The 14,150-nt window shown below is 27.4% G+C and overlaps 1 protein-coding gene and 1 pseudogene across 1 annotated transcript; both read right to left on the reverse strand.

Annotated features, from left to right (window-relative positions):
• Window positions 1–1,395: 1,395 nt before the first annotated feature.
• LOC127121781 (photosystem II D2 protein-like) lies at window positions 1,396–2,090 on the reverse strand (annotated as a pseudogene).
• Window positions 2,091–8,903: 6,813 nt separating this feature from the next.
• LOC127121782 (uncharacterized) lies at window positions 8,904–10,960 on the reverse strand. Its single transcript, XM_051052219.1, has 3 exons — window positions 10,953–10,960; window positions 10,359–10,863; window positions 8,904–10,241 (listed from the first exon to the last, which is right to left on the reverse strand). The coding sequence occupies exons 1-3, from the start codon at window positions 10,958–10,960 to the stop codon at window positions 8,904–8,906; spliced, it is 1,851 nt and encodes a 616-aa protein (XP_050908176.1).
• Window positions 10,961–14,150: the final 3,190 nt, after the last annotated feature.

The raw sequence follows: 14,150 nt of genomic DNA on the forward strand, positions 1-14,150 counted from the left end.
GCTTATTTTGTAATTTTGTAGAAATGTTGACAATTGATTCATGAGTTATTCCATTCATCATGATATTGGATCTCATGTCATTTGACACTTATTTACTCAAATTCCGTATTATCACTTAATAGAAGTTATGAGTATATATTTACACGAAATTCGTATCGCATTGGTTATAAGAGAATGGTGAATAGTATTCCGTAAAAAACTATTTTAAAAATACAAGAGATTTAACATCGCTTAAGCACACAACCGATGTAAAAGTGGTATTGTAATTCCCTATCACCTCGGTTATCGGTCACAACCGAGGGGGAAACCAAAAGGATTTCTAATACTATCGATGGATATATAGTAACTGGTAGATTGATCTCATATATTGTTGATTATCTCAGTTATGAATAAGACTTTAAAGATCTCCCAACACTATAAATATGTACGAGATTCGGCCTAGTGGTGTGTTTTCACATCAAATCAATTAAGAAAGGTCATGATACATATCGATTGTTAATAAATTGATTCCTATCAATTTATAATTCCATATCCCACAAGGACTGCTCTCAGGGATAAAGTCAATTCATGTATAAACCAATTCATCAAGAAACGAGACAAAAATGTTTTCCAACCTTTTTATGAACCTATATATGAAGTCATAAACCAATTCTTCAAGATGTTATTCTAGGTTCATTAGGTCGGTTGGCTTTAATTTAGACAAATTCTAATATAATATATCATGGATCGTGGCATATAGAAAATGAAAAGTATAAAGTGCTTAAGATACACTGTAGTGTTGATAGAAAAAAAATAGTATTTCTAGTCCATAGATCGTGGTATATAGAAAATGAATTTTCATGTAGTTATTTACACGGATGATGCATGAGATGTTAGATTTATTATGGGGTAAATGATGCCCTAATTTCGACTTAATGTCTTTTATTTTTCGACTTGTTAAGTTTACTTATCCTCATGCTAATTTTTCAAATCCATGACTCTACAATGTTCATCTTGTTTCGCTATGTGACTCTATGTACATAAAGCATGGTCGTAAAGTGCAATTATCCAACCCTACTATGTTTTGACTCTGTCTAGAGTATTGTCAATTATGATAGATTTCAATCGACTTGAAAAAGATTTAATTGAATCATGTTTTTAATGTACTTATACACTCCTAACTTGTTATCTGTCGAAAAATATCTAACTAACTTTAAAATTGTCTTCCTTTCGATTTTGAACTTTAGTTATTCTTAAGTGTAAATATTGTGTATTATATAAGGTGGGTATTTGTTCCACACGTGAACTAGAATTGGTGTTGTTGGACTCTTAAAGTGGTAGTGTTGATCTCCGATACGGTGGTGTGGGATGGAACTGTAAGATTAATACTTCAATATCCAATTCACTTTTAGTTCTCTACATAAGTAATGTGTTTAATGTCCAATTATGAAACCCTTGGAAAAAGAGAATGAATCGAAATATAGCTGCTACACCAAAACTAGGCGCAAAGAACCAACCAAACTGGCCTAGTGGATATATAAGGAATACAAAAACAAAAACAGCAATTGGACCGGAGAATGTGATTGCATTATAAGGCTGCAATTGAACAGATCGAGCAAGTTCAAATTGACGTAACATAAAACCTATTAATCCGAAAGCACCGCGAAAAGCAACAAAAGTCCACAGACCACCTAATTGACACTAACGGGTCAAATCTCCCTATGCTTCAAGACCCTACAGAGTGTGTTAAACTATTAGCTGGAGTAGAGACTGCTGCAGTTGAGAAGTTACAACTTTCCAAATAGGAACTTGTCAATCCATGAGTATACCATGAAGTTACAAAGGTGGTACCTATGAACCAACCCCCCAAGGCAAAATAGGCGCAAGGAAAGAGCAATAGATCGGACCAACCCACAAAAACAAAACGGTCCCTCCGTAACCAGTCATCCATAATATCAAATAGATCATTTTGATCTTTGGTAAATTTACCAAGAGCTATAGTCATAGTAATCCTCCTACCCAACTACTTCAAACCATTTCCGAACACCTCCTAGCATCTTCAGGGATGGAACCTTCGAGGCTTTTTTCATTTTATATATGATATGATTTCTTGTAGACTGTTCCTTGTTTTCGACTGGGTTTCGAATAGAAAAATTATATTTTTGTCGATTGATAACTTAATAGAGTTTCAATTCTAAATTCAATTTTTTAATGAGATTCAACTATTCCTTCGGATTTTTTTATTTTATTACAAACAGAAACTTCTTACAAATATCAAGAATATTTGTATATCTTCCTTCAAATAGGAATACTATTGTTATCATTTTTTGATTAAAAAAAACCTTTTATCGAATTTGAACCGACGACTTACGCCTTACCATGGCGTTACTCTACCACTGAGCTAAAAGGGCGTCATTTGAGTCAATTCCCAAAAGATAAATGAAGTTAAAAGTGAAGATAAAAAATGTATCTTACATCTCTCGTGTGATGATTATATACATTGTATAATGACTGTGATTCGTGTGTATTTGGGCCTTTGACTGTCACATAACGAAGTATATATTTGATTTCATATAATAAAGTGAAGGAAAAGAAAGCGATGCATTTTTCATCGCAATTATTTAATGTTTTACATTTATTTTACTCAAAAAAGAAAAAAATTACTAATATCATTTCAAAGTTTGAAATGTAATTCATCTTATAAAAAATTTAAATTTGATAAAAATTAAACTCAATGATAATCTCATGTTTTTTTTGTATGAAATCATAATTAATTTATTAGTGGAGTATTTCACAATATTTATAAAAAAAAAATTCTCTCTAGAGGAATATAATATATATAGCAGGTTGGTAATGAAAAGAACATTAAGTTATAAACTAACAATTAGTTGGAATACAGAATTAAAGATTTATTCTAAGTATTTATAGTGGATGTTCAATTTATTCAAACTATTAAGGTCAATTTCCAAGATATCAATTGAAACATTCCTCGTGGTTTATCCATTTTGCCTCCTCAAATTGTTAAATATATTTTGAAAATTAACTTGTCATTTGATAATACTATTATTGATAAACTCATTTGCAATTGTTCTACAAATGGTGATCTATCTTTTAAAGATGTTTATAATTATATGAGGAGGGATCACATTGAGCCTTCTTGAACTAAATTCATTTGGTATCCCTACATACCACATGCTAAATCATTAGTGATTTAGAAACTAATGCATAATGTTATTGCAATAGACAATAAAACTTGATTTGATCGGATATGTATATGATTTCAAGATGCTCTCTATGTAATCATTTTATGAAAATTACAAACCACTTATTTATGATATGCAAGTACAGTTTACTTTTTTGGAATTGAATGAAATGATTCTTTGGTATTAACATTTATAGAACTACTTACGAAAACTTATTTAAACATATTGTTAGAAGTTAGAATCCTCAAATTCAGAATTTGATAATGACTCTTATCATTATAATTATTTAGAAAACAAGGTATGCGAGAAATGATATTAGATTTCAAAATGCTAAATTGACTTTGATATAGACATTCTTCATGTTACAACTGGTCTATATACATCTACTTCTTTCAAGGACACGCGTACTCTTTAATTTACAAATTTATAATTATTAAATTCTTTGACATCAAATGTCAAACCCCTTCTGTATATAAAATCATACATTTTAATTGATGTTTTTCTAGTAATAACTAGATTAAGTGCAACATGAATGAAACTTCAAGAGAAAATTGTGGAATATTAACTTATAATGGCATATTTAGGGATAATTTAAGAATATTCTTGGGAGTTTTCTCTGCTACGATTAGAGTTTTCACCTCCTTTCAAGCCGAATTTCATAAAATCATGATTGCTATCGATTATGCTAACAAAAAGAATTAGAGAGATCTTTGACTTGAAATTGGCTCAATACCGACCAATCATGCTTTTCTAATTTGAATGTAGTCCCTCGGTAACTTTTAATTAAATGAAAGAATATTTTGCACACTATATTCTCCTTTATATTCAAGATATGTCACATTTTCAGAGAGGAAAATGCATATAAAGATAGATTAGTTTATGGAGATTTTTTTTTTTATTATGACACTTGGTGAAATTGACTTACTATTTATGTTTTTGAAACTTTTTTAAGATATAGGGTGGGCATGTTCAACTATCATTTTTTTCTATCTTTCTGATGGGTTAGGTTTTATATCCCTTCATCCTTTTTGTTTTCCTTTTTTATTTAATAATTTGCCTTTATTTAAAAAAAGGCATACTATTTTCTCGATCCTTTTCTTCTAAAACATTTTCTCGATTCTTAAATCAGCTTGTTTTCAAAATAAAATAATATAAATATGAGTTAAAAATTATATTTTTTAAATTTAGACAATTTCATAGTTAAAAATATTTTAAAAGAGTGTAGAAAAAGACATTTGAAAGAAAATCATTCCATTAAGATTGAAATAAAATCGATCACTAATATACTCTAAATGAATTATTTAGCTTATATAAAATTTATATGTAATTTAATCAAACACAATGAAATTTTCAAAAAAGATATGTCAAATAATTTATCGGCTGAAATTAGGCATGACAACGGGGCGACGATGGTTTTATCTTCCCCATATCCAAACATACATTTCAAATAATTTATATAATAAAGTACTAAATAAACATCAATGTATGAAAAAAGTAATTAATATTCTAAACTATCAAAATCAAATATTTTAAATTATCAACAGGACATGTTCGGGGTGGGTACTAATTGTTATAGGACCCTGTATTAGCTATCTTGCACTGCAAGTTACCTAGTATCTTCATCATATGCTTCAGCTTTTCTAATGGTACACCACATATAGAGGAGCACTACAAACTAGAGAGTTAGTTATAGTTAGTTAGTTAGTTGAAGTTTGTTAGAGAAACTAACTTTTACACATACATATATCATGTAACTAACTTTCTTCAATCAATGAGATGACTTCATTTGTTCCCATTTTTAGCTACTTTTTTTTTTGTTTTCTCTTAGATTTCATCATAGTAATGAAAAATTTCATGATCATTATTTTGTACAGTAGGATTTGTGATTTAGTTATGATCATGATTAACTAGTATGGTAGGTTCAAGTTCAACATCATTATCAAAATAGTATGTCCAAAAGGAATGGTTGAATTGGATTACAATATGGTAGAACATGTTCATGGTGGATAACATGTCTATATATGATTATGACTTTGGTATTTAGGTCTAGCATTACAATACCTTTGACACTTTGCTTGTATCCTAAGAAATATTTTTCTACCTCTAGAATCCAACTTGGTTCTATGATTTTGTAAGGTGGAGGCATAACATAGTGATCCAAAAGATTTTAATTCATCGATATCAGGATTACTATCAAATCTATGAAAGAATGATAACTTGGTTTTAAGTAAAGGATTAGGGATACGATTTATGAGATAAGTCGCATGAAGAACTGCATAAGACAAAAACTGTTTTGGTAATTTTGAGTGAAAAAGTAAAGTCCTCCCCACATTTAAAATGCATTGATGCTTCCTTTCCACCCTCCCATTTTGTGGAAGGGGGTGGTCTTAACACAACTAATTTGATGATCTATACCTTTTGAAGAATAAAAATCAGACATAGAAAACTCAGGACTACTATTTGTCCTAACAATCTTGACTTTGTAATTATATTGAATTTCTATCATGAGTATGTTCTTTTGGAAAAGAACAGTGACTTTAAATTTGGATTTGCAAAGAATAATCCAAGTGAATCTACTGTAATTATCAAGTCCAATGATAAAATATTTATGAGTTTGAGTTACAAAATGAGTTAGTACCTGAACCATCATAAGTATTGAGAAGATATAATCGACTACCCAAAAGTCTAGTCATTTGTCAGACTTCATATGCAGTTTTTCAAAGAAAACAGCTGACCAAAAATTTTCAAGTATACTTAATTTTATTCAGAATTTTCTTTCATTAAAAAATCTCTCTACTTCACATCAACATTTTACTTTGTCTATCACCATTATTTCTGAGCCAGATAGTTACCAAGAAATAAGGAAGTATGATTGTTAGATCAAGGCATTGAACTCTGAGCTGGATGCTTTGAAGCACAACAAAAATTGGATTTTTTTTATGTTCCACCTAGTATCAAGCCTATGATAAGCAAATTGGTTTACAAGGTAAAACACAAAGAATATAGGACTATAGAGAGGTACAAGGCTAGACCATTATCCAAAGGTTATAATCATGTTGAGGGGTTTGATTTGTTTGATAATTTTTCACATGTGGCAAAGATCACTACTGTGAGGACACTACTTGAATTGGAATCCATAAATTTCAAGAACTTGCATCAATTGGATATAAATAATGTATCTATAAATGGAGATTTACATGAAGATGTATACACGTCAGTGCCACAAGGTGTTACTAGTCCAAAGTCAAATCAAGTATGCAAAATTTTGAAGTCACTCTATGGTTTAAGGCAAGCCAATAGAAAATGGTATAAAATTAACATCATTCTTAGTTAATCAATGATATAAATAATCTGGTTCAGATTATTCCCTCTTCACACTGAATAATGGTTCATATTTCAGTGCACTACAAAGTGTATGGATGATATCATTTTGGCTGGAAACTCCATGGATGAAATTGATAGATTGAAAACCAAACTTTATGTTGAATTTAAAATCAAATACTTTGGCAAGTTAAAGTACTTCATAAGAGTAGAAGTTTCTCATTCAAAAATTGAAATTATTATTTGTCAAAGAAAGTATTTTTTGAATTTGTTGAAAGACACGTGTCTCCTTGAGTCTAAACCTGTCAAAACTCATATTGATCCATCTTTTAATTTGTATCAGGACACATACAAGCCTTTTGAAGATATTCTAAACTATAGAAGGTTAGATGGGAAGCTACTTTATCTCTTACCTACCCGGTCTGATAATTCCTTTAAATACATCAAATAACTAACTTTTTTTAATCAATGAGATATCTTCATTTGTTCCCATTTTCTCTACTTTTCTGGTTTTCTCTTTGATTTCATCATTGTAATGAGAAACTTCATGACTAATGTTGTCATTACTCATCTCATATCCATATTTTAAAATTGAGAAAAATTCAAACCCAAACTCGAACTCAGTCAAAGAGGATTTTTTCTGTCGAACTCGTGGTGGATTTAGACGAATAATTGCACGTACGAGTATTTTTATCATGTCTAGCTGCAATTTCACTTTTTAAAGATGAATAAGTGGAATATTGTGGATTAGAATCTGCATCCCTACAATATAATATCCTTACATATCTATCAATGAGCTAGTTTAGAATTTAATTTATATACATTTGTAATGTAAATCCAATTAAATTGCATGTTAATATTTTTTATAATTTTTTAAAATAATTTTGTTATACATCAATAATATAATTTTTTTTATAAATGGATCCAACTAAATTTTTTACAAATATCATTTTATGATTTATATTTTATTATTATTATTATTATTATTATTATTATTATTATTATTATTATTATTATTATTATTATTATTATTATTATTATTATTATTCACATAGTCTTATTCTAATTTTCATCCTTTTACCAATTTCAAAAAATAAATACAAAAATTGAATTTAAAAGTACAATTAAAAATGTTAAAATCTTTAATTCAAATACCAAATATATAATTTGAGAAGATGCATTATAGGTGAACCTTCTCCTGATATTGCCTTGCCATATTTGTTCACGCCACTTCAATTATCTATCTTTTAAAATCAACTACCACCAAACTATTTAAATTGCTCTTACCTTAATATTAATTTACATTACCTAAAGGTTAAAAAAGTAAATGACTAATGTTTCAAGTTTTTTCCAATATAATCTACTACAAAGTGACATATGACCTCATTCCAGTCATTCATTTTTAAACTTCAACTTTCTCCATCATCATTCTCTTCTTTTAATTCAAAATTTAAATCTCTTTCACAATTCTTTTTACCACACTTTTTCACTTTCATTATTAATTTTTTAACCCTTCATTTTCTTTTTCCCTTTTTATTTTTTTCTAAATTTCAACTATCTTTCTATTAAAACTAACTACCATCAAACTATTTAAGTTGCTCTTTCCTTTATACTAATTTACACTAATAAAATATTAAAAAAATAAATAACTAATGTCTCAATTACATATGACCTCATCCCAATCATTATAATTATAATATATGATTATCATATTAATATTTATTGGTGTATAAATGTATACAATATTTGCATTCAATTTTATTTTTACAACAAATTTTATCAATTCTATTTATTTATTATTATTTAAAATGTTAATTAATCTATTTATAAAATTTAATAAAATTAAGAATTTATTTTATAAAATTACATAATACTTAATAGTCGGACACACAAATAACTTTCCATCTCACATATCTTTCTTAAAAAAATATCTAAGAATTCAGTTGGTAGGACACGTCACATAAAATAAAAATAAAAACAAAAGAGACAGATTCGATTGATCAAATCCACCGAGGAGTAAAATTGAAGAATTTTGAAATGATGATGATGGAATATATATATATATATATATATATATATATATATATATATATATATATATATATATATATATATATATATATATATATATATATATATATATATATATATATATATATATATATATATATATATATGATCGTCCCATCATTCAGAGACCCTGTTCAAATTTTAAATGGGCCTATATATATATATATATACATATATATATATATATATATATATATATATATATATAATTTTAATGATTAAAAATGACAAACAAAAGATAAAATTATATATTAACCAAATGAAGTACTAAAAAGTTCAAAGGTATTGTTTAAACTACTAACACCATTTCTTACAACTTATATTATCTAACTACATAAAAAGAACCTTCCTACGAACACTTTTTGAAGCAAAATCGTCTACTAAGTCTTCATATTTTATTGTCTCCAAAATATCATTTTCAATAGCTATTAATGCCAATCCATTAAGCCTTTCTTGTGACATGGTAGACCGCAAGTAAGTCTTTAACAACTTCAATTTTGAAAAACTTCTTTCTGCAGAAGCAACTATCACAGGAATAGTCAATAAGATTCTATATGCAATAACTGTATTAGGAAAACAATCCAAGCCTTTTAAAAATAATAATATATCAGTAGGTCTTATGGTTTCTTCATGCAACATTTCTCTTAGTAACTTCAACTCTGCAAAAAATTCATTCTCATCAATATCAGATTGCTCATTATGTTTCAATGCCTGCTCAAAGTTAGTACAACAAGACTTCAAAGCTGCATCATCTAATGATTGTAACTTGTGAGAAGTAAACAAGAAACCAAAAATACTTTCATACTCTTGGTATTGCTCAAACCTCTTATTAAGAGAAACAACAACTTGATCAACAAGGTAAAGAAAATAATTAACCCTGAATGATTCTTCTTCTGATAGCTCGACTGATGGGATATTCAAATTCTCATCAAATTGCCTTTTTCTTTTAATTATACGCCTTTGAGAAAATATTGGGGCAATATTCAATTCCACCGCAATTTCCTTAGCGTTAATCAATACCTTATAAAAACCCGTTTCTCTATATCCCTCAAAATACGAAATCAACCCCTTAATTTTTTGCATAGCAACATCAATAAGCATATCATTTTCCTGTAAAAGCTTGCTAACAAAATTAATTGCAGATAATATTTCAAACCAAATAATTATAGCCATCAAAAACTCAAAATCACCAAGCTCATTTGTTGCTAAGGATTTAGCTTCATTTTGTATTTTAGGATCAAGATCATTTTCTGACACTTCAAGCAAAGCTTCTGTAAATTCTAACATTTGAGTTCTTATAGCTTTGACACTTTCTACACGACTCTCCCAACGAGTGGATGACAATGATTTTGGAGTCAACCCTTTTACATTATCTTTCAAATTTTGCCATCTCTTAGTAGAATTGGCAAAAATTATATAAATGCGTTGAACAACTCCAAAAAAATTCCTAGCTTTAATACAAGAGTTAGTCATATCACACAATGCCAAATTAAGACTATGACAACCACAAGGAGTATAAAAGGCTCTCGGATTTATGTCTAAAAATCTATTTTGCACACCTTGGTGTTTTCCTTTCACATTGGACCCATTATCATAACATTGCCCTCTCACGTCAAATAGGTCGAGACCAAGTTCTTTCAATTCATTTTGTAAAACATCAAAAAGACCCTGACCACTTGTATCATTCACATTAAAAAATCCTTAAAATGATTCCTCAATACTAACAGAAGCTGAAGAAATATCCACATATCTTATTATCAAAGACATCTACTCTTGGTGACTAACATCAGGAGTACAATCAAGTATCACTGAAAAATACTTTGTCTGTTTGATTTTTCTAATGATTTCAATTGTAATCGCAGAACCAAGCAATGAAATCAACTCATTCTGTATATTATGCCCAAGATAATGAATATGAACTTTTTGAGTTGTAACACGTCTAACATGTTCTTGGATGATGGGGTCAAATTCAGCTAACATTTCAATCAAACCCAAAAAGTTTCCATTGCTATCTTCGTATAATTTCTCCTTAGAACCACGAAAGGCTAAATTATGTTTAGCAAGAAATTTCACTATTGAAATAACTCTTTTTAAAACATTTTTCCAGTAATCCTTTTCTTTCTCAATTAATCTTTGAGTTGTTTTATCAATAGTTTGAAATTTTTGTAGCCTTTTGCGATACTCATACCAAGTAGTCATATTTTTAACATGTTTCATGCCTAACTCGTGCTCTTTAATTCCTTCACCAACATGTACCCAATCACTATAACCCTCATTTGCTAATTGTCCCCTAACAATCCCATTTTTAAAAATTTTACAACAAAAACAAAATACTCTATCAAGCTCTTTCGAATAAACAAGTCGATCTCTATCACACACCTCTCCATTTGCTAAAGCTCTAGTATACAAATTAGCCGTAAAACGTCTTTTCAAACTATCTCTAGGACACTTCAGAATAGAATTATCTCTTTTAGGACCTTTCACAACCAATAAATCAATCAGTTTAGGTTGAAGACGATCTCAATTTCTTGGATCAAATATATCATAATCAACATTATCATCATCATCATCATCGGCATCATCATCATTATTAACTTCATCAACAATTGGCACAGTATCAAGATTATCATTTTCAATGGGCACACTATTAAGATTATCATTTTCAATGGGCACACTATCAAGATTATCATTTTTAATGGGCACATTATCAAGATTATCATTTTCAATGGGCACACTATCAAGATTATCATTTTCAATGGGCACACTATCAAGATTATCATTTTCAATAGGCACACTATCAAGATTATCATTTTCAATAGGCAAACTATCAATATTATCAACATAACGACTTTCACTTGAAACTTGTGGTTCTTTGATTAAAAATTTATCAAGAGCTCCTACTTGAGATTGAATTAACTCTTCAATTTTTTTCTTTTTCTTACGTTTATCATTTCCACATTCAAATTTTCTATTCTTATGAGGCATCTTAGGAGGCATAATAAGAAAAACCTGAAATTTCTCACAATGTCTTTTGTGTCCGTCGATGATCTACTAATTATCCTGTTGTGAAATTGTGTTCCTAATCAATAACAAAAAAAATCAATTACATTAAATAAAAGAAATTATAAATTAATCATCAAAAAATAATAATAATTAATCATGGAGAAAAGAATTTAATTAATATTCAATTATATTTTATTATGTTGTGTTCTTCTCTAATATAGTACCATAAAAAATTAATAATTATAAATTAAAAGCAAATTATAAATTAATAGTAAGAAAATAAATTATATTTAATTAAATAAATTATAAATTAATCATACAAAATATCAATACTAATACATACTAATTTTGCTTTGAAAGATTCCAAATTGCAATTTGGTCTTATGAGAAAAAGTAGGTATAATAATCGTCACCAACACCAACAGTATTCTTGTTTTGAATTTTGATATTACTGAGTAGTATATACAGTATACTAGTATCACATTTCACCCTAAAATTTTATTTATTTATATATTATAATCTTATAAAGAACACAAGTTACCCTCATTTCCACCCTAAAATCTAAAATCAATATTGATTCAGGAACTAAAATAGGATTTCACCCTAAAATTTAAAATAAATATAAAATTATTATTTTTTCTACCTTCAAAATCAAATAATCACAATAAAAATAAATAGAAAGTAACTAATTGAATAAACTAACCTGATAAAAGAGAGTATTGAAAAGGAAAAATAAGATTTTTTTTCTAGTTTCAAACAGCTCTAACAGAGAAAGAGAGAAGAGAATATCGTTTGAGAGGAGAGAGAAGTGAGAACGTGTGAGAAAGGAGAAAAAAAACCTTTGGTTTTCAAATATCCTATTTTTCAGCATTTAATATTTTATTTATTATATGTGATATAAAAATATTTTTATTTATTAATTTTTTTTATATTTACTAATAATAGTTAATTTGAGACCCCACAAAAAGTGAGGCATTGTGCTACTGCACAGCTTGCACATGAAAAGAATCGGCCATATATATATATATATATATATATATATATATATATATATATATATATATATATATATATATATATATATATATATATATATATATATATATATATATATATATCTTTTTACAGGGAAAATACCAAAAGACCTCTATATGTTGTTATCTATTTTTTAATTTATTTAATAGCATTAAAAATAATGGTTAAAAGATGTTAAAACCCTCCCTTGCATCTAGGTTTTGTATTATTACTCTTTTTTCCTTTATTTTTTATTTTTTTATAAATAAAATATTTAGATTTGGCTCATAAGCCCATTTGAATATTTTATAACTATAGATAGTTTTAGGTTTAAATGTGAATTAATTATTTTTTATTATTATAAATAATTTAAAAGAGATGGTGGATTGATAGTGTAAATTATTTTTATATTTCAATCAATGACAATTATATATTTTGTCAAGTCGGCTCATAAATTTTAAATTATGTATACAATTTGACATTTTAAAATATTTTGATTTGATATATATATATATATATATATATATATATATATATATATATATATATATATATATATATATATATATATATATATATATATATATATATATATATATATATATATATAAAATATTTTTTTAACTTCTATTAAACTCATAATCTAAATAAGTTAAGAATAAAAAGCACTAAGATTTGGGACTCGATTTTTGGTTTAATACATAATATTTACAATATGTGACTATTATGATTTATTTTCAAATCAAATGAATAAAATCAAACATATTCATTTGGAATATTATTTATGAACCAATTGAACAATTGATTATAATTTCTGCTTTTACATGTTAACTATTATATGATTGTTTATGTGTTTTACTAAATGTGCTCGTACAAAATACAAATTGGTTGCAATTTGTTATGAGTTTGATTTTTTTATATCTATATTTTGAGTTAGAATTAACATGAAATTAAATATGATTTTTTACTTTGTTATAGGGGAAAATATTATAATTCTTCTAATTGTTGTTGTTCTTATTATTAGTTTTAGTATAGTTTTCATTCGACACAACTTAACTAACTCGTCATTGGTTTTGTTTGACTTTTCAAAAAATCATTTGGTAAGTATCATATATGTTAGTAGAACACAGTCTAACATTAATTTCGGTGATATTAAATTAAGTTGTTAGTCAGATATACTATGCCCTAGGAAGATACATATCAGAGCCATTAAACTTTTTTAATAAAGAGTCGATAAATAGAATCGGAGTTCTGATATTAATTGAAGGTGAATGAAACACAAAAAAGGGGAATTTGAATTGGATTTATGGATTTAAAAAATTCTGTCATCCAGTATACCATACAACAAAGATAAAAATAAAGATAATAAAACAAGTATTTTTATTTTGGTTCGCTGTTAAGGAAGTTACGTCTAGTCCACCCACCTAAGTGATTTTGCGTTCTCAATAAGAACTTAATCAAATAATCAAATTGATTACAATAAACTCAAACACACACAATTTAAGATTTCTTGAGAAATTCTGACTATACCCTAGTCTCTTAAGAAAAATAACTCAAAGA

This window comes from Lathyrus oleraceus, chromosome 2, assembly GCF_024323335.1.
Source record: "Lathyrus oleraceus cultivar Zhongwan6 chromosome 2, CAAS_Psat_ZW6_1.0, whole genome shotgun sequence".
Lineage (NCBI taxonomy): Eukaryota > Viridiplantae > Streptophyta > Magnoliopsida > Fabales > Fabaceae > Lathyrus > Lathyrus oleraceus.

Coding starts and splice junctions, on each gene's coding strand:
- LOC127121782 (XM_051052219.1), bottom strand. Junction 10,242..10,358: donor TACTTGATTGTACTCCTGAT/GTTAGTCACCAA, acceptor ACAAGTGGTCAG/GGTCTTTTTGATGTTTTACA.